Here is a 22,005-nt window from a genome sequence, read left to right as displayed (position 1 = left end):
AATTACTTCTTACATGGGTAAATGGGTATACTATTACATAGTTAATGCTACAGCTTTTTTCTTAAGTTAGAATAGTATTTAATAGTGAAGTGGAAAGCAGTAGTTTGAGTATTTCCTGAAGTGTCCTTCAGTTGACAAACAACAGTAATAGTTGTTTTGTATTAATATAATTACCTTCAGAACCTGTATTCAGACTTGCACTAACATTGTCTGGGCACTGAAGGCAATTTTTTAACTTCTGTCACAAATGATAATGGAAGCTAAATGAGAATGTGTTGAATGGTAATCAGAATAGTGCAGAAAACTTTCAAGTTGCGTTTGATAGACACTAGATTTCTTTCCCTGAACTATTCAAATAAACTTGTTTGAATTCTTTTTTTTTTTTTTTTTTTTTGTTTAGCAGCAGTTAGTCAATTAAAATAAGCTTCCAAGGGTATTCTATTTGTATGTTGTTAACAAGTAATGTTACAAAGAACTGAAATACTTTTTGTTTGGTTGGTTTTTAATCACTGGGAGTTTTTTTAGAGTGAGTGCTATGGATCTTTTTCCCCAGTATGTGTTGAAGGCAGTTTCTGTGTGTAGCTCTCAAAACTCAAGTGAAACTTCTCAAACTTGTTCTTGTGTATGATTCATCAAAGTGTTTACTAGTAAATACACAAAGGAGAATGACCTACTAGAACTTTTTCCCCCCTCCAGCACCTAACTGACATGAAGTTCTAAAGCAGGTTATTTTAAGAATAATGGTAATATAGTTTATCCAGTGAAAAGGAAAAAATGTCAAACCTCAGTGTAGTGTGTCAGTTTTCACTTAAGGTTTTACCCTGCAGCAGTGTCACATGTCACTGTATCTCCTTTGTCAGTAGATCAGTAGTGACAAAAGAAAACATGCCATACACTAGACTGCCATTTTGGCATGGGAAAAAAGCCAGCCCAGATCTTCAGGAATATGAGTAGTTTTACTTCGCTAAAGACAAGAAACCTTTAAACTTTCACTGATCTGTCATTTGTGAGCGTAATATGGCTATTTGGGTGCCTTTTTAAGAGTGAACAGATCTGTAGTTGGGTCATGTCAATATGGGAAAGCTTTGGATGCCAGTATTAAAAGGATTCACTCCTGCTGAGTTATTGTAAGAAGATTTAATGGGGAAATTTACCTCTAATGTGCGCACCTGAATTGAAGTGTGTGGGCATCACTTTCCAACATCCACATTTGCTTAGAGAATCTAAGCTCCATTGACTTTACTGTCAAAGGGTTTGATTCAGTTGCCTAACGGTAGGCATCGGGTGTCATCTGAGACGTGTAGGCTGTCTGAAGCAGCTGCATGGGCCTAGCATAAATGACACACAACCTGTAGGTATCAGCTGGGAGTTGGACACCAGTTGGGATGCCCTAGAGCATCTCACATGTACTAGATACCTTTGTTTAGGCACCTAATTTTCCCTCAGAACTCCATTGATACAATAGGAGCTAAGATGCCTTGGTCACGTGCAGGTACCTAAATGTGACACCTTTTTTAATCTTGATCTCTTGTCCTGGTCATAGCTTCTGGAATAGGGACCCTTACTGCAGTGAAGATTGCTTGTTTGTAGTCTAAATTCCCCACTTTTAATAACATATGGTAATGTGTTGGTTGAGTTGAAATAAAACTAGATAAATCCTACAGTTATTTTATTAAATATGACTTTTAAGTTATTTTCGGGTACTGTTTGTAACTTTGGACTACTAGATGAGTGGAGAGAGTGGTCATTTACCGTGTAAAGCTTGCAAACCTGTCATGGAGGTGTGAGGTTACAATAGTCACTTGCCTTTTGTTCTTAGGCTGGAGGACACACCTACTGCTCAGATGCAAGGGAGAACAGCAAGACTTCTTGGGGAAGAAAGTATTTCTACTTTCAGGTTTATGGCTATTAATGCTTTAACAGCAGTTTTCTCTAATGACTTTTCAGTGAGCTGCAAGTGATCTGATGAAAATATTTTCCGAGTGGTCAGGACATAGGGTTCAAAGTAAATTGGTTGTGAAATGTTAAGTCTGTGGACCCAAAGTGGCTTGGCAGACAGGCAGATGTGTTTCCTCTTGCGAGGGTAGGGGCTAGAGGCTGTGAAAAGAAAATGGTACTGCCTTGTCTTGTCACGGGCAGAAAATTTCCTGTATGAGTGAAGTTCGTATTAACACAAAAAGTTGTCCCTATGTTTATGTTCCTAATTAATGACTGACAGCTTCTCTGAAGCGTAAGACATTTGTGAAAATGTGTGCTCATGTTTATACATGTTTTTTCTGTGAAAGGAGAAAACAGCAGCATTAAGTAATGATTGTTTATTAATGTAGGACTAAAACTTCACAAATACTTAGCCACACCAATCAAGATGCACTTTTCTGTGACAGTTTGAACTGAATATACACAATAAACAGTTTAGCATAGCTGTCTTGTTTCAGCTTCTATAATGCATCATTTCACTGAACTAGTCACAAGAAGAGACGGTAATAAATGTGCAGTTTTCCATATTTTAAAATGGAAAAGATCACATCCATAATAACAAACAGTATCACATCATAAATTCATAACCCAGCACAACTGTACATTGCTATATGAATGTTATAATGAAAAACAATGCAGCATTAACACTACTTGGAACCACAGCTTCTAGTTGTTATTGAGGACCCACCACGATGCTGAAAGAGAGAATTTATTTATTTGTTAACATAAATGGTATTTCTTTTGCTACCTGTTGTAAAAATCCTAAATAAAATAGCTGTAAGGTATATAAAGAAATGTTTGTTTATATATGCAGCTAATACCACTTTATTTGAAAGCTGCATACTTTCAAGGACAAAACCTCTCCAGGCAGGGGAAGAATACTTAAAATACTGGGAGAGCTGAGTATAACTGGTGGGGGGGTGGCTTTAGCACAAGGATTTGTATCTCTTTTTGATAACATCCAAAGAAGCATTAACGTGTCATAGGTGCAGTTGCATAGAATTAAGCACCCAGATCCCAGAGAGCAAACCACATACATCCTCAGTCCTGTTCTCTGCATGTGTCAGTATTTTAGCTGAGTACTGTGTCCCCTGGGTGGTTGTGCTGCCTTTAATGACTTTCTTTCCTGGTGACGTTATTCAAACCTGGTTCTTTTTACACAACTCTGTGAATCAGGAGCGTTTTGCCTCAAAGGTAAGAGAATTGATGGACTTGTAAAATGTCATTTCCGTAAAAGAAGATCTGTAAATTACCAGATCATAGGCACGGCTCGAGTCAAACACATTTGTACTTCTTCCCCACAGTCCCTCCCCTTTGCCCTTTGGAAATTGAACCTTATGCAGAGAGGAACCACAAGATTTATGGAGAGAGGAAGGAAGGAAGGAAAGGAATTGTGACTGTGTCTGAGATGCCAAGTCCCCTTAATGGAGGGGTGCTCTAGGCTCAGTAGGTTTTGCACTGCACAGTTTGGGGATTAAATTCATTGACACAACTTGTTTCTGTGAATGTGTCCATAAATCCTTCAATTTATGGCATTTTTCTGAAGAATGTTACTGAAGAAGAATGTCGAGAAGATACTTAAGAATCCTACCTGAATTTGGGCTATGAAAGCTTGGCAGTCTCTGACACATCAGTGGATTAATGAATTTTGGCCAAAACCCAATTTAAGTTTATTTCATGGATTACAGTGTCATAAGCATTCAGTGGCTTTCCCCTATCTTTTGTTTTCTTCACCAAAAGGTTCTCTAGTGTCCTCAAGTCCAGATCTTATATAAATATTAGGGATTTGCTGAAGATGAACTGAGCAATCCATGCCACCCTCGTAGATTGGCCTGAAGCAACTTGGTGGGTTAACAGGTGTGCAAGTGATTGTAATAGGTTGTGGTTCCTGTTAACTGATAAATGAATTTGCCTTAGGGTAATACTGGATTTACCAGTCTTGAAATCCAATGTCTTCCTGAATCATTCTTAGCCAGGTAAGTGCATCCTTATTAATTTTAATTAATCAGCTGACTCGGGGGTTGTAATCTTCGAATCAGATTCAGATTACAGTTGTTTCAGTTCTTAGTTAACCAGATGTGTAAAAAAACTGTAGATGTGTCTGAGCTAGGGTAAATTTGTTTTTAAAAATAGAGCCTATCTATGTGCTAGTTGCAGACGGGTTGGGGTTTTTTCTGATTTTATAGTGGTATCACTTCACAGTGTCTAAAATTCTTTCAAAAATTATACTGGTAGCATTGCAGCCATCATTTTTTACTTCGTGAACATTTTCTGTCTTTCAAATACAAGTATGATTTGTATAGATCAAATATGGGTAGTACTTTCCATGAAACAAAAGTTCAAATGTCTGCACAGATTTCTAAATAATAGATAATCTGTGAAATTGTAAAAAAAAAACCTGAATGCATTACTTCCCATTGCCCCCCTGGCAAGGAGTGCACAGTGAGAAATGCTGTTTCTATGGCAACTGTCTGCCAGGATAGAGTGCTGCAGACTGAAATCCTTCTTAGCAGGCACAGTTGATGCTTTAACGAGCATTTTGAATCCAATTTCAGACACATCTATATTTAGGCACTTACAAATGATGTTTACATATTATTTTATGTTAATTGTACTTTAGCTGTGAGTAAACCACCCCTGGAACACTCCTGGGTCATACCCACTCTAGCTCTTGGACACAAGGAAGTTTGGGAAAAGGGCGTGTTGTTTCTTACAGCCAAGTTTGTCCTAAATCCAGCAATTTCCTAGTAAGATACAAGATTTGAAGGGATTCTTGGCTGATTAAGTGCAATCTCCTGATACTGCAGGAATCCCTGGCATATAATCATGTGTTCAGATAAGGCTCATGAGATCTGAAAATGTCTTGGCTGGTTTCTTTTAAGGAGAAACCCCAGGTACAGGACTATGTAGGTTTTTTTTTTCTACTGGGTGGGATTTTATTATTTTAGTCTGTATTCAGACATAGAGGAAATTAGGGTTTCATTGGAATAGATTTGTGTTGCCTAAGATAAAAATTTTGCTGTCCTCCCTCTGAAAATATGGGACTGATGCTTACTTTGCTTTATCATGCACTGTCTCTTTTAACTCATTTCTCTGAGAAAGATGATGTCTCATGCTCATTGGTTTGTCTTAGAAATAATAATTTGGAATCATTAACACGTTGCTTTTCCAAAGGAGTTGTTTTTTCCCCATTTTAACATAGCAGGAAGCATGTATAATAAATTAGTTGGTAAATAGAAATTATTAGTAATTAAGAGTCGCGTCAGTCTGTAAATATGATGAAGTCTTCATCAGCAAGCAATTCTGTTCCTGAAAATCTTAAACAGGGTCTATTTTACTAATCATAAACAGTGTTGTTTTTTCTAGCTATTTTCTTAAATAGTGTATGATAGCATAACTTTCCACTGCATAAAATAAAGCATTGTGGGTTTTATTCTTGCTGATGCATTTTACATTTCTGTGCTTAAAATAAAAACATTTGGAGTCCCTTTCTCCTTCATACTTTACCGAAGAAAATCTAAGGGTGGTATTATGCAGTGTTTATTGCAGATAGTGCAGATATTATGCATATGTTCCATACACATTCCTGCATATGGAACACACTAATATAGCAGAACTCTTCACATGGAATAAAGAAAATAACATGAAAAATATTTACCAGGGACTAGCATTGTTGTGATGAGCTCTGGAGTTTCCAAGAAGTCCACATTACTTCTTTGGAATGTCTTGCTGTAATTCATTTGAAGGTGGCTAAATAGTTGTAAAAACAAGAGTAAGAAGGTTTTTAAAGGGGCTAAAAATTTTTATGAGCATCAAAAATTTTGCAGTTAATGCTATAACAGATTTTGTGCTTCAAAACTTAGAAAATGGTGATAGTGGGAGAGAACAGATAAACTGTGAAGTTCTTGCATGTTATATTAAACACACTTTTTCTTCTGTATGCTTAACTGTTCCCTGATGCTCATCTCTTGGTTGTGACCCAGTATAGCAGTTCTTGTTCCAAGTGTGTTGACACGTTACCAGTGTTCTTGAGCCTTTCTGAAAGTAAACTTTGAACTGGAGCTTTGTTCAAAAGGAAAGAAACTAGGCTTCAAGAGACCTCTCTGTCTTCCTTCAGAGTGGTTACTGTCTACAGATTTAAAATCATGGGTCTTGTTTGGGTTTTTTTAATAGTAAAAATAGTTAAGGAAAATCTTTTTGTCTCTACTCAATTTCTTAGCCATCTGCCTGCTGCAGGCTAGAACTCAGCTGGTAGGACTTTTAATCACTGTAACTTCTATTTTGGGCCCAAACCAGACACTGTGGGAATGTGTTGGATGGGTTTTTGTGATCTGGATTTGGGAAGCTTTGGGACAGCTCCCCATGACCGCTTGCATGCGTGAGTGTGTTGCTGGAGGGCGCACTGCCTGTCTCAACCATTTCTTTCATTGCCATCATTGAACTATGGTAATACTGCCATTTCCTTATTTATTTGTCTCTTATCAACTACCATACATCTGATGCCATACCCTTCCCTGTTCGCTTTCACACATTTTCTATTCTGTTCAAACGAGTTGTGTCTTTCTGACATTTTTATTTATATGTTTCGGTATGTTTTAGTCTTCAGCAATTGAAGTATTCTTCTGAAGAATTAACTGTGATATATTTAGCAAGAGATCGATTAGCAGTATTTAAAGTAATTTGTATTCATTCCTTCTGCACAACTGCTCTCTAACTTCAAAACTTTCTCTAGTACAAAAAAACCCCCCAAACCTCAAAAAACCAAAACTTACCTATTCCAGACATTGCTGTTCTCCCAGAATTCATAAACAATGAAGCGGGAATCACTTGGAAGCTTCTGTATGGAAACACTAAGAATTGTAGGATAGAACTAATTTAATCAAACATGAAGAAGTTACTGGACATACACATCTTACTCCAAATTGCTTATGAGTATGAACCAAATGGAGTGATCTTTTTTTTTTTTTTTTGTTTAAACCAAATAAAAACCCCCAAATAATACACGTAACAAATCAGTGATTTTGGGAAACATACTGTGAATTATCTGAGGGCTTGGGGTTTTTTTTAAACTCATGGAGTATTTTCATGTCTTTTTTTTAATTAATATTTTATCTTGGTACACTTGTGATAGACTCTTACTTGAGAAACTAATTTTCCATATTGCTCCAATAGTGTAATTTATCTAAAGAAATGCTAATCAGTAATACAGAAAATTAATCAAACAACTGTGGTTCAGGGAAAATCAGCTAATAACAGCATACTGCACATAGAGAATGGTTCAAGTTAGTTTGTAGAGTAACTTGTGCTGTTTCATTGAAGAATTACACTGTGGGAACACATCCTTTTGTACAAGAGTTGCATCAAAGTGGCATAGAGTTTAGGTCCTTTGGAAGCAAATAGCAATGGAGTACAAAGACAGATAGGCTGATGTCTGCTGCAGATACACTTTTAAAATAATACCTTTTGGTATTTACTTGTCCTTATGGCATTCAGCTAACAATTTATCATGGGTGAAAAATGACCCACAGAATATCTGCTGATCCTCTACACAGAATCATCCCGCTTATTATCCTGACCGAACAGCTTTATAGCACGTAGGGTACTTAGGCATTTGGGTGCTCAAATTGGTGTTTAGATGTGTAGCACAAAATATATACATGTATGTATTTCTCTGAGTGCCCAAGTGTGAGATTGCTGATCTTATTACTGATGTGCTTGCAAACTGGTCTCAGATTATATTTCATACTGTGATAAGAAATTTAATGTGATTTATTGTTTTTCTCCAGCTGTATGCAAAATTACATTGTAAAATAGCAAAAATATCAAGAACTGTTGGAAAAAACATCAATGTCATGAACAGCTACAGTGAAAAACAACCGGTAGGTGGCATTACAGACTTACCAAATGCCTGTAAACTTGGGAAAGAAGGTAATTTTTTGCCATCATTTGTTGTGTTGTGTTCTGAAGTCATGTAAGCTCTCCCCGCTGAAAAGTTTGCAGTCACTATAGTGTTTGGCTGGATGTTCGGTTTTGGAAGGGGTCTTCTCTTCTTTGTTTTTTCTAGCTCTTGGCCCACAAGAGAATTTTCTTTTCCTCATCAGTCTGCCTTTACAAGTGAACCACTGCAAAAAGGTCACTCTTTTCTTCTTCCAGCTTAACAAACCTTTTCTGGTCTGTGTGAACACTACTGATACGGTCACCGTAAGTGTGATCTCATAGCAACAAGGCTAACAAACTAGGGCTGTGATAGGCAGCCTTTGAAGCCTTTGAATATATAGGAAGATCGTTTATTGTGTACACATTATAAAAATATTTATTTCATAATGGGCTGTAGTGTGTATGGTAATAGCTTTCTCAAGTATGTTAAATTAAGAAATTCAGTACCACGGTGAGTCACTAAAATTTATTCTGAAACCAGTTCTAATGTTTTGTTTAATTCTAAAAGGAGCAAAGCAGAAATACACTATTTCATTGAACATTTTGCTTTTTAATTTTTCCATTTTTTATTATGAATGAAAATTTTAAAATGACAGCCTAAAGGGAAGATTTTGAAAGCTTCCAAACAAGAACTGGCAAACAACTTGATAAGTTGCTCACTTGCCAGGTAAGCACAGGTGAAGGATGGCAAATGAGTTTTCCAATAAAGACTGTCAGCCTAGGAGCTTCCAGAATCCATGAATTGGTGACCTCCAGAACTGAGAAGTTTTAAAAGATTGTTTAGCATCTTTGGGATAGCCTGTGTTGTCATTTTGTGATACTACTTAAAGTCTGCAGATACACTTTGACATCTCTTTCTGATTTCAGTTGTCTTTGAAAAGCTCTGTCTTACACACAGGTATAACCAGCGAGGAAGGAAAATGTTACAGGTTCTCTCTTCATAAATAATCCGGCTCCACTTAGAGTTTATTCAGGAAGTCAGACTACATTGCTTCCTTCAGCCCAGGGGCAATAACATTATACTTACTGCAAGCAGCCACCCTGAGTAGAAGCAGATTCCACATACTGCTTCAGAGCAAGACGGAATTCCTCAATTTCTTCTTCTATCACGGACATTTGGCGTTGAACAATCATTATGTGCTGATATAAAAACATGACAATATTACTGCATATCATCCTCTGAAATCCTTGTACTTTAAACTCCAGAAAGTCTATCATAAAAGAATAAAACCCACAATCATCAAAAAAATCCCCACAAAAGTTCCTTTGAAGTTTGCGGTCCCTGTTTTAGTGCTTTGGAGTGGAGAAGTAGAAACACCTGAGTGTAGCTTTTGTATCTCAGCAGGCTGAGGCACAGAACGGAAACACCTCAAATTAGTGTCAGCCTTAGAGAAGCTGAGAGCTGTCCGAAGCCTGGATGAGACAGTCTTTTCAGAAGAGTGTAAAGCAAATGTTTATCTTTGGAATACTCAACAATAAAGTCAGCATGTTTCCTTGGATTAATCTGTATGCAAGCAGGCATGAGGTTTGAGGTAAGAACGTACTCCCACAACCTGCATTGGATGCAGTCTTACTTTCATTGAGGTGCTCTTGTAGTCTTCTATCTTTCAGAGCTCTAACACCTGAATGAGATGCCTAAGGTAGCCCGTGTTAAATGATGAATAAAGAGGACAAAAGACCTATTTATCCTGAATTATTATGGCTATCAATTAGCTAACGTAAGTAGTTTACATATTGATTCATTCATTGAAGCATGTCAATTTTACTAATGAAATATATAAAGAAACACCACGTGCTTCTTAATACAACTTCATCTCTTGTACTGCTTTTTGACTTGTTTCTGCCTTGATTATTGATACTGTTACCTCATGGATTATCCCTCCATCATAAGCAGCCTGTCTAGCAATATTGTATAATCTCATTTAAAAAAGAAGAAATCTAATGCAGCGTCTGTGATGAAATAGCGAATTTGATGGATCATCTATTTTGGTTATTTTTTTCTGTGTATTTGATTTGCATTTTGTTAGGTTCAAAGCCCAGAATTTAGGAATGCTAGTGTATTTGAAAAATTGATCTTGGGACATGAAGTTAATTAAAAGTAAGTTCATTTCTGGTTATGATTTTGGTTTTGTAAGTTGTAACATTCATTACTGCTTAACACTAGATGTTTTCCCGTCTTTCCTGATAACGCTTCCTGTAGCAGTTTTGGGAGGGAAGGAGGAAGGGAGACTGGCTGTACAACCATGATTTAAAGCATGCATGCCGCATTAGGTGATTGGGAGCTGAGATGCTGTCACCCCATAAACACTGCTGCCAAATTCGGTAAATCTTATAAATGACACCTTTTATTCTTTATGTGAGCCAAGTTTTTGGTTCACTGTAGCCTTTGAAAACAATGCAAAAATTACTATAAAAGTTTTGCCCACACATTCCAAGTTTTGTGTTGTTGCGTCTTGCACAATGTATTCTGCTGACTAAAATGGATTCTTATCACTGGGACAAGGGAGGATGGTGGTTTTTTTTATTTTTTAACGAAAGAGATCAGGTAACATTGTTGGCTCAATACCTGGCATGGAAAATCAAATGTCAAAAGTCATTATCTTGAAAAGTACTTACAGATTTTGCATTTTCTTCCAAAACTTCCTCTTCAAATGGCTCAAGCTTTAGGTCCTTTCAGGCAGTTGAAAAGAAAATGGAAATATAAGAGGCAATACTACAGCTGTATTCTGATCTTACGTTTTTAACAAGCTATTCCGTCAGCTAGATTCTGTTATATCTCCAGAAGTTATAATTCCATCCCTTCTTTATTAGCTGTAAGTCAAACACAAGCATTGTTCGCAGTGTCTTGCACATTTCGGTGGTTAAATCCAACCCAGGCTGTTCTGTAAAGTTTTATTTATAATGCTGAACAGCTAATTTTTCATTTGTAACAAATCTGCTTGCTTACAAATGTCTGTTGGATGTAATTCAGAAAAGACAGATATATTCTCAAATTGTCACGCGGACTATGGAGATGAGCAGGGATGGTAATTTGGAATGAACCATCAACCATCATAAAACTTTATACAGAAGAAACTTCTCAGGGGGGAAGGGGGAGTATAGTTGCAAGGGACTGTTTTCTAGCATTGAAAAAGATGTGCGTGGTGCTCCAAGTCAGGTTTCTGAACCACTGCGCTTGCTTCTGAGGACAGACTGGGCAGCAGCAAACATTTGCGTCTGTGAGGCAGCAGTATGCTTGCTTAACACGCAAACTGGATGCGCGCTTCATGAATCAGTGATTCATGCAAACACCATCTAGTAATGCACACAAAATTATCACTTACATGCTAGGCACACGCAGTACCCTCTAACCCAGTGCCATATGGATATTGTGAAAAATATCCGTATGGCTGAAAAAGCAGATCGGTTTGCAATAAGCAGCTGGAACAAAATGCACTCTTTGTTAGTGGTGCTTCGCTTCTCATTACAAGCAATTCTTGTGTAACAAAGATAAAATTTCTTCTACTTGCAGCTGGGTGAGGCTTGATCAACCTCAGGTCGTTTCGTTTTGCCAGCACAAATACCGTACTCACTGAAAAGCCAACAAGAGGTGTGAAGGTACGATTCAAATGAGCAGGGGACCTCCACCAGCAGCAGGTGGCAGAGCAAGGCAGGAGTGAAGTAGCAGTCACATAGTAACTGCTGCGTAGCTGTACCTCTCCTGTAGAATGTGCATAGAAAAGCATGAAATGGCAGGGGAACACCCAGCTTTAATAGCTCATTTGTCGTACAGACACTTCAGATAAAAACCCTGAGGGAAAGTGCATATTCCTGTGGTTCTTCTGTACTTTCAGTGCAATTTTCTTCTAGGGCAGTGTATGGAAAAAGAGAAGAAAGGAATGACTCAAGTTGTATTGCAAACTTTCTCTTATGGAAGCAAGAAAAGAATTCTATTTTTTCCAGTACATATCACTTTAGAACTTGAGAAAAAAAAGATGATTTACGAGATTGATTCATGGTTAAATTCACTGTTGACAGAAGACAGCAGAAGAGTTAGACAACACTAAATCAACCATTCACCAGGTAGTTTTCCAGTAGGAAAGACTGACGGATAACTTGGTGGCCCCCTCGAGAAGTTAAAAATACTGAAGAACTTGTATAGATGAATATTATGTCATTAGACAGGGCATGACTACACAGATGAGGTAAGCTTACACAGGTGAGGTTAAGTCTACACAGACAGCTTGCTGTATGCTCAGAGCATGCAAGCATTGGCACGTAGTCCTCATCTGTGCAGAAAGAGCGCTCAGGCATCAGCTGGCTCAATGTTGAGCATGAGTGCAGTAGTCCAATGGGGAGGTGAGCGCTCCTGCCAGACAGTTACCATGCAGCCTGGAAATGAAAACTGACCAAGACCACAGCTCGGAGCTGAGGCTTTACGATGCCTCTGCAGTCCTACCTCACCTCCGCTGAGAAGTGGTAGCTTCTGAAATTGCCTCTTTGTGTGATTGTGTGATCCTTCTAATCTGCTTCAGGGCAAAGTCAAAAAGAAGAGCTTTAGTAGCTGCTGAAAGACAGTTGAATTGTAACACTTGGTTGGATGTGGTGGGTTAACCTGGAACACTGTCTAGGCTAGAAATTACTAAGTTACTGATGAGAGATGGCATATGTATTGGCCTCATCCTAGGTGGGAAGCGGTGACCAACCACTTGGTCACCACTTGATGTTTCTGTCTAATTCATTCCAGTCTGAAGCCAGTGGTCATGCAAGCGATCAGCTTTGCTTTTTCTTGACTGTCTTTTCTTGACTTTGCTTTGGAACAGTGTAGATGGGCTGACAGTCTGCTAAGAGGCACCGACATCTTTTTTGTAATACATGCCTGTCCCAGTTATGACCCAGACATTGTTTTGCTAGATGCTGTTTAAACATGGATCACAGGGAGCTCCTTCTACCGTAATGAAATGTAAGATCTAGTAAAATGAGGACAAGAGGGGCTGTCATTAATAGAAAAGAATTCCTACAGTCTTTTTAATAAGCCTTAGGATACTTTATAGGACTAGAAGTTTTATAATTTCTAAGTTGCATGCCTAGTAAATTGGGTTTTTTAGTTCACAGAGGCCAGAAAGAAGTGTCAACGGAACAATCAAAGGAGGTGGTCCTGGAGAACCTGCAGAAATGGTGAACTTCTCACTTCTCGCAGTTAGACCTGGCTGTGAGATACAAAGTCAAGCAGATGCAAAGCTAGGCATCTGGACATAGTCTGTCTGTTGGCAAAAGTAGGTTTGTCTGATTGCTATGTTTTATTAATCAAGTTTTATATTGATAAGGAGATAATTGTGGAAGATCTATGCCCTGCCTCTGTTTCCCTTTGGCACTGAGCTCCTTTTCAAACTGAGGTTCTCTCTCATTTCTCTGTAGCAGATCTGATCATTTTATAACAGTCTCGTTGTATGTTTATTTACTACAAAATGGTTGGCTGCTTTCTGTAACATTTGGATTGCATTATTGCTGTATGCCAGGTTTCATTTTTCAGTAACTTTCTTTTAAATGTTAAGTTTCCTTAAACTCCTTTTGGCAGCAGTCCGTGTTGGGAGGTCACTGTGGCAGGCCGGTGAGCTGCTGCTTCCAAAGCAGAGCTGGGAGTAAAGCTGGACCAAAAGCGAGAGTTACATTTTATGACGGACTTTGGCATTTCAAAATCCAATTTATAGCTATTCAGAAAAAATCAAGTTGCTACCAAAATGTCATTAACGTGGCAACTTCTGTGTAATTGCTTTTCTCATGCAGAAATGACCTCTGGGAGGAAGCTGTTGTGTGCAGGCAGATGAGTATGCCCTGGCAGAGGCTTAATGGACTGAGCAGACCATGAGAAGCTGCTGAGCATAGAAGGAACAGAGTGAGAAGCTGACAGAAGTTACAGACAGTGCCGCAAGGAATGGCGGAATTTCACAGCTGGTTAAGGAGAAGTGATGCGAGAGACTGTCAGACCTCAGGGATAACCAAAGGGAGTACTGGGCTCCTTTTTGGGAGCAAAGTCTTGCAAGGCCAGCAGTGCCAGGGGTGTCCATATCAGTAATGCAGTAATCAGTAATAAGGCTGAGATAACAGAAATGCCAAATTTTGGTCCCAAACCAAAGGGGAAGAGTAATTAGGGGCAGTTTATTCGTTTGGGAGGGAGCAATGGCAGAGGAAGGTCAGCATGCTTGTCTTGCTGAGCCCTGTGCCAGATCACCACCATTTATTCTGTCTTCTTGTTAAATCCCTTAACTATTTTCTAGGTATATAATTTGCTACTGAACTCAAGTTGGACTAGCAGGTGAGTAGGAGGAGAGACTAGTGTGCCAGGACCCAAGGTCTGAGCCAATGTCTAGGCAAGGGGCATGGGTCCAGCCACAAATACGAGACGGACTTGAAGCCCATGAGAACACTGACAGGGGAATGTCCATCCTGATCAGCTGGAAAGAAGGAACAGGATCAGGCTGTTGCATGTTCATGTTTCCACAAGTGCTGCCTCTCTGTTTGCAGGTGCTGGCGAAGGCACCCGTGCCAGTGTGCATGGATCCTTGTCTTTGGAGTACATGCACAGCCTCGCCGCTGGTGAGCACTGACCTGCAGGGAGGGGCAGCAGCAGCCGCACCGGGACTGGAGCAACTCCTGGGTCTGAGAGCCCTTCAACCAAAAACCTCACCTCTAGTGGACCAGGAGGAAGAAATCCCCTGGGTCCCAAAATCCACTGAATTCAGCCACTCCCTTAGCACCTATCTGAAATTGTCTGTCCTTCAGTAGGGACACTTTATGTGAGAACACCACAGGAATTTATACCTTACTTTTTCTTCTGCTCTTCTTTCTTCTCCAAAAAAGAAAAAGTCATCACCACACACAGACATAACCCAACTTTTAAAACCTAGGGTAGCAATAAATCTGATTGAAAACAAAAGAAATAGATATTTTCTGTACATAAAGATGTTACTCAGGTTTTTACAAGCCCTGGGAAGCCTTGGTATCATTGGATCAGATGGGACATTTGTCAGACTCCTGGAGGACTCTGCTTTGGCGTGGGAACCACAGGCGGTCTCAGGGCTCTGGGGGCTGATGCAGCCCTGGAGCTGGGGCGGCTCCCATGGCTCCCAGGCAGGATGGTGGGATTTGCATCAGCTTTTGGTTGAACAGTACTTATTAGGAAAGTGTTTTAATCTTTATAAATTAGTATTCTCTGTTGAGGAAGGAGGAAACAAAACTTCCTGTCAAGCTTCAGTGGGAAAGTTTGGAGAGGAAGAGAAAAAAATCAGATCCTAAAAAGAAAGGCATGGGCCCGTGTTCCCCAAAACAGGCATAACTAAATAGAATAACATCCTCCAGTCACAGAATAATGTGACTTTTCAGATCTTTGTGAAAAGTTGGATCTGTGGTGAAGGGAAGGGGAAAGAGGAGCTTGGGAAAACCATGTCATGCTTTCATGAAATAGGAAAGAAGGTGAAAGGCATATGCAGGCATTTAATGAGTGTTAGCTCATTAGGTGATGAAGTTTCACTCACCATTGATTGGAAAGACTGCAACTGGGACATTGAAAGCATTTGTGGTTTAAGGATTGCTTTACTGAAAATGAAAGAACAAACAGGTGAAAAGAAACACGCACCTTCTTTTCCAGCCTGTCAATCAGCTTTTGGAGCCTGTTAATCTGGGTGTTCCACTGGCTGTTGTCCTCAATCCAACCTTTGGAAAATATAAATAATGAACATTTATAAAATGTTACTAAATGCTGGAATATAGTGTATTCACTTACTTTATAAACAAGTTTAGCTTAGCTTGCAATTTATTTTGCTTCTTGAAGATTGTGCTGTAACTAGTTCAGTGTTCATTTAGATGTAACTAAAGGAAAGCATGATTTTGACTATATGAATGATTTTCTTTCTTTTTAAGATAGAATGGAAATCCAATACAGAATGAAAACTACATTCTAGATTAATGCCAGTGCTTTTGAAATCATCTTCATACCTGAAGAAATGAATGCACTCCTCTGCAGATGGAACCAGCTCATAACCTGAGCACTTTCTGCTCAAAATGCAAAATCAACTTGGATATGTGTGTGTGTATGTTAAAGCCTTGTCTGTCTTAATATTTTTCTTAATTTTCCATTTCTTAGTCTTCTTTACGTGAAAGTTTCTATAAAAGTAAGAGTCAGCTCTTCTGCTGCATACAAGCCTATCTCTGGGATTCCTTTCAAATACATCCCACAGAGGGACCATGTGCTGTGTCTTTTCTGCAGTTCCTCTTTCCCCTGAGAGCATTGGTGAAGGTGAAAGAAATGCAGTCAAGATTGTCTTAAATATCCTGGCATGGCCACTACAGCTTAGGCAATAGGATCTTTCTTCCTCTTGCAGAGAGACAGCAGACCTGCTGTAGGGCTCCAACTAGCAAGGGCATTGCCGTGGTCGGCCTGTTGCTGTTCTTAGGGTCCTTCCAGCAGGACTGCAGGATTATTCAAAGGTTAAGGTATATATGTTCCTTCCCAATAAAAAAATACATTCTTAAGAACAGCAGAAAAGAACTAATTGGGTGCCCATATGCAGCTAAAAGACCTAGGTTTCTGGCATGGCACATTGAGGAATCCTGATATTGAGGGATTCCTGAAGGACCCTCCTAACAATCATAGAATGTCTCGTATGCATTGGGAATAAGGGGCTTTCTCTTCATTCAGAAAAGGTTCATTTAGCTGCAACAGCTGGTTTTATACTTGTACTCTGAGGGGTTTTCAGCTTTGTTACAGTCATCTGCAGTATGCTGTCTTAGGGGTTTTCATGTGTTGATCCACTAATTATGGATATAATCTTGCAGTGGACTCTGTAGCTGATTTAATAACATTAACTGGATGTCCTTTGCAGCTTCTTTACCTTTCCAACCAACCAGTGTTCCTGGGTACTTGATGAAATGCAGCAATATGATTATTAGGATTGATCCATCCTACACTAGATTTTTCTAGAATGAGATTTTGGGTTTGAGATGTATAATTTATGCCTGTGGTGACTGCAGATTTGGACCAGATCAAGATCGATTGTTTCATCATAATAACTTTCCTATGTTTATTTTTCTCCCAAGTCATGGAATTCAGCAGCAGAGGAAAGACTAAGACACTCCATGTTAATTGTGTCTTGTCTCTTTATATGGATAGGACATGACCTTGTCAGTAGACTTTCTAGCTTTCCATCTATACTGCAGTCATACTCATGACTATATAATGACCTGATGTCATATAGCAAAGGTGAAGCTAGAAAATGTTGTTCTACAAAGGCACAAGCATCTCTGAGCCTCTCTAAAGTCTCTGGAAAACTTTGCTTTGCTAAAGTCTCAAGAAAATTGTCTATCAGAGGGAAAGGATAATACTCAAGGAAATGATATGTGCTTTATGAGAGCAGTTCCTGGCATCGCCCACAGTGTGAATGTGTACATAAATGATTGCTCTAAGGAGAGAGGAAGGTTGTTTATCAGAAACTGAAGATTTTTCAATACATGCTCTTGATATGCACATTCATTAACCTGCTCATTTTCCAGCTGAGAGTTCTTTTGGCACTTGGACTATGTTTTGACAGAACAAAGAAATCCTAATGCTGGGGACATACCAGAGGTGTGATATGTAGAGAAGGCAGAATGTGGCTTTACCTGAACAAGTGCAAAGGCTAAAAAAAATGCTGACTTGAGTGTTGAGTGCATATACGCACCTACAGTGTTACTGTGCATGTGGGCAGCAGCAGGCAGTAAGGAGGAAGACCAAGTGCCAAAACAAACACAAATCTTGTCTAGGAAAGTAGACAGCTGTTAGATGGCTATTAGAATAGCCTCTTTAAAATTACATTAATACAGTAAGTGGATTTGGTACAGCTCGCATATGTCTGGGTTCCCTCTGAACTCTCTGAATTAGGAGTGCAGCAACAAAGCTATGTGATCTTCCTTGTTATGAACACCAGCAACTCACAGCAAGGGACCAAACATCATCCTGCATCGCTGTGCTGAATGAACCGCATCATTTGGTGAGTGGCAGAAAGTGAGTCATGAATGTGAGTGACAGAAGGGTCTTCAAAGGAGGGTTAAAAAGGAAGAGGTAAAGCATGTGGCTGCAAGCAGTGAGATCTGCATGACTGGTCAAGAAGTGGCCTTGACCCATCACATACTTTGGTGTTTCAGTCATCTTCATGCCTTGATTCTGGGAGACATCCCTAAGCCTGGAGATGCCTTCATTGCAGCCTCATGCTTAATGTCACTGCTTCCAAAGAATCCCATTTACCAAAGTACCCTCTCACATTTTCCAAAGCAGAAATGCTGTTTCAGATTTGTTTGTATCATCTTAAATGAATTTTTTTTTTCCTTCAGGTTTGATACTTTCTGTTTCTTGTTTGCTCCCCTCAGCTGGGATGTAAGTCATGACAGAGAACTTGGTTCTGTATAAGTTACAGCCTTCACCTTTTCATTCTTATCTTGCAGGCTACAAATATTACCTAAGAAAAGTTGACTCAACCCACAACCCCAAAACGATATTAAAGTTTGGACCATAATTATGTATTTATTTTTTTATCAGTTCAGATCTATGGGTACATATTTATTTTTCCTACAGTTTGAGCTAATACCTTCTACGTTAAATTGAAGATTGATTTCTGTCAGTAAAGTATCTGATTTAGTTACCATGTCGAAATTAAATTTTTGAGAGGACGATACCTATATATTTTTCTGTATATGTGTGTGTATGCACATGTTTTAAATATCTTTAAAATGTGAAATACCATACCTGCGCTAAAATGAGGGCTATTTGGCAGCAGGCTGTTGTTCCTCTGAAGCCTTCGAGCTGAGCGTTTTCCTGGCCATTGAATTGAGAGCACTTCTGGTTTTGCTGGGTCTTGTCTGCACAGAAACACAGGAGACTTCATAAGGCAAAACATGTGGGAGAGCTCTCCTCTCTCTGTTCTCAAAAAATGCGCTTGTATGTTCCCTTTTGAATTAAAAAGGGAGAAATACCTATTAAGACCACTGAATTATTTTCCAGATTTTCACTATTACTAATCAGTTGTGTTTAGGTTGCTAGTCATTAGAGAAGTTAAAAAAAAAAAAAAAAAAGGGTTAAGCTGGCGTAAACCTGTCTTCTAGGGAGAGAAAGCTCGAGGTCAGTGTCTGTTCATGATGTGGTTCTGACCTGACCTAAGGAACCATTCACACAGTTTCTTCATTCATGGGAGTTTTGCAGCATCTCTGCAGAGGAACTGGGGTCACAAGAACAGCTCAAAGTGAGATAAGAACTTTAAACATTGACCCCTTCAGCTTAAAGACTGAAAAGATAAACAGCAACACATATCTGTTAGTAAGGAAGGAAAACCAATAAGAATTAGCTAATATTGGATGGAGGACAGATACATTTCTGGGACCAGTATTGAAACATAGAAGACACAGAAATAACTTATGTTTGTACTGCAATGACAGAGTCATTGAAGCTTGAGAGTTTGTGTGAGGACTGAAGACTGTCTCTATGTGCTGGTTCTTCATCATCCAGCTGGAGAGCAATGAAGGAGCAGAACTATGGTTAGTTTTGAACAGTTAGTTGGATGAGTGGTTGCAAAGAATATTGGACAGTAGTCTAAACAGTTTAGTAAAAAATTCCCAGCTCACTGCTTTGGAAAGCTCTCTGGTCTCCTGAAGCACAGAATGAAAGCTCACCAAAAACACACACTATGTTAAGGAGATGTTTTAGGATGGTATTTTCTGCAGCATCAAATCTCTTCACAGTAAGCCAAATTATAGCAGTTCCCCACTGTGATTCCCCACTGTGAGCACTCTTAAATTAGTTTAGGAGTGTCTTAATGGATTTTGATTCAGACAGTTTGCCCCTGAGTTAAGTTAAACATAACTGAAGATGATTTTACATAGGGACTGTGGCTTCTACACTAGAAACTAACTCATTTTCCCCAAAATAGCTGCAGTTAAAGTGCTGAGTTTGCCTGGCTTTTCCATTGCTACCTCAAAAAATGGGGAAGATGGTATTTGGCTTAACAGTGTCACACTTCTTTCTCATTTTCTTTGCCATAAACCAAGCTCACCACTCAAGAGAGTATTTCTGAACAACTGTACCGATAAAACTGGAAAAAGAAGTCTCCACAATGCCCTACCAGACCGTCAGACCGTCTTGCAGACAAGAAAGCTGGCGGCAAAAGGGATGTTCATATCACCCAATTCTATGCACCCAAGTGAGTAGTTTAAGTTACTCAGATGGTCTTTCTAGACTGTATTTCTAGACAGGCTGTCCTAAAAGGCAAGTCAGAGAAGAAGTCAGTGATTACTCCAGAGGATGTAAGAACACCTACGTTAGACTCCAGCTCTGAACTGGCCATTCAAGACTTCTTTCTCTCCCATCAGTTGTGGGGAACTTGGAAAGATGTATGCATGAATGGAGGGGTATATATACTGTGCATATTCGGCGCCCCCTCAGCCTTTCCTGTAGTCAAGCTGCTGGCACAAAACCCCAATCTATTATTCATGTACTTCAGAGATCTCAAAACCAACAGCAAAACAAACAAGAAAATGGCATTTCCAAGAGAAAGAATGAAAAAGCAATGCATTTTAAAGCATATGAAGTGTTGAGATCATCTTTGTCCATGAAACACAACAGCTTGTATTTTGCTTTCCCTATCATCTTTAACAACAGCACACTGAGGAAAACAAATCCATAAAGCCAAGTACCTTTTCAAAAATGTGTTGATCCTTGATCCTACAAACTCTCATCTATGAGGTCATGGTATTAAATCCAGGTAAACCCCTTGGATGGATATAGGTTACCCAGATGATTGAGAGTTTTCAGAGTTCGATGTTAACCAATACTATGGCCCTATTTTCTAGGAAGCAGCTGTAACAATCAAGAGCCTGGCTATTTCGCCTCTTAACATAAGGATCGTTGCACAACCAGGAATGAAAAAAAATCATAAAGCTGGAAGAAAGAAACAAGGAGACAGTCAATGGTCTTAGTAATTTCAGAGCTCTTCACATTGCAGTAGTCTGGTTTCTGCATTTGATATTAGCTAGTCAATGGATTTAAAAAGAAGTCAAAGGAGCACAGCCTAGGATGTAATAAATTGGTCCTCCTACATGCAACCCACCACAGGATCAGATTGGAACCTGCTTGTATTCAATTTCAGGAAAACTATTAGTGAGTTCCTATAGGGAATAAAAAGTGTATCCTTATTTCTCCTGTTATTCCCTATATCAGGGTGCTGGGTGAAATGTAAAATGGTCTTGGAGGTTCACAGTGACCCCACTCCTCACCCCCTTCACTGCAGCTGGGCAGAAGGTTTGCTCACCTCTCCTGCCGAGTCTGCTCCTCCGTGGTTTCCATGGCACATTCCAGGGAGCTCTGGAGGGACTGAAGCTGGTTCAGTGTTTCCTTCAAAAGAAAGCGAGTCACAAACTGCTCCAAATTGGAAGCTTCCTGATAGTCCTAAAAATTACATGAGGAAAAAAAAAAAAAGGTAAGGATTTGCCTGCTAGGTTGGAAATATGTGAGGGAAATTTCAGACTTAATTCAGAAAGGAAGCAGCTTGGATGTTTTTATGCTTATACATGCAAACCACATAAGCAACCTTTATGTTTCTGGACAAAAAAACTGAATTTCCAGGTATAGACACTGATCCCACCCAAGCTGAGAGAGGCCCTGGTACACAGTGACACAACATAGTTTCTACTTAAAAAAAACCTTTTCCTTACATTTCTTAACTCCAGCTGATGACAGTACCACATTACTTCTTAAGTATAGAAAAGCCAAGGTACGATTGACAAGTGCAAAAGTGGATTTAAAGTTTTTATTCAGATCCACTCTTGTGAAAAAAGGTTTATCTAGCCCACTGGCCCGTCTCAGACAGTGATTATGGGAATAGTCTTTGAGCAGGGCACGTAATTAGTGATACCACCCTGGAAAACTCCACCAGCAGTTTGTCAGTCACCTGTGCCAGAGAGACTGCCTTCGCAATTTAACAGTCTTTGACTGATTTTTGTTCCTTTAATTATTTCTGAAACCATATATCTATATATTTCACAATTACATGAAATGTGCCTAAATGTTCTTTGAGTTGGAGCATGGTTATT

The 22,005-nt window shown here is 39.2% G+C and overlaps 1 protein-coding gene across 1 annotated transcript in view; it reads right to left on the bottom strand.

Moving 5' to 3' along the window:
- Positions 1 to 2,614: 2,614 nt before the first annotated feature.
- NECAB1 (N-terminal EF-hand calcium binding protein 1) overlaps positions 2,615 to 22,005 on the bottom strand; it is a 65,277-nt gene continuing 45,886 nt past the window's right edge. Inside the window, 8 exon segments of the mRNA XM_075705073.1 lie at positions 2,615 to 2,672; positions 5,636 to 5,727; positions 6,750 to 6,827; positions 8,942 to 9,054; positions 10,531 to 10,584; positions 15,530 to 15,606; positions 18,671 to 18,783; positions 21,225 to 21,361. Of these exon segments, the coding sequence (XP_075561188.1) occupies positions 2,644 to 2,672; positions 5,636 to 5,727; positions 6,750 to 6,827; positions 8,942 to 9,054; positions 10,531 to 10,584; positions 15,530 to 15,606; positions 18,671 to 18,783; positions 21,225 to 21,361 (693 nt within the window). The 3' untranslated portion in view covers positions 2,615 to 2,643.

Source organism: Pelecanus crispus, chromosome 2, assembly GCF_030463565.1.
Source record: "Pelecanus crispus isolate bPelCri1 chromosome 2, bPelCri1.pri, whole genome shotgun sequence".
Taxonomy (NCBI): Eukaryota; Metazoa; Chordata; class Aves; order Pelecaniformes; family Pelecanidae; genus Pelecanus; species Pelecanus crispus.
This window is presented reverse-complemented; position numbering and strand designations above follow the sequence as displayed.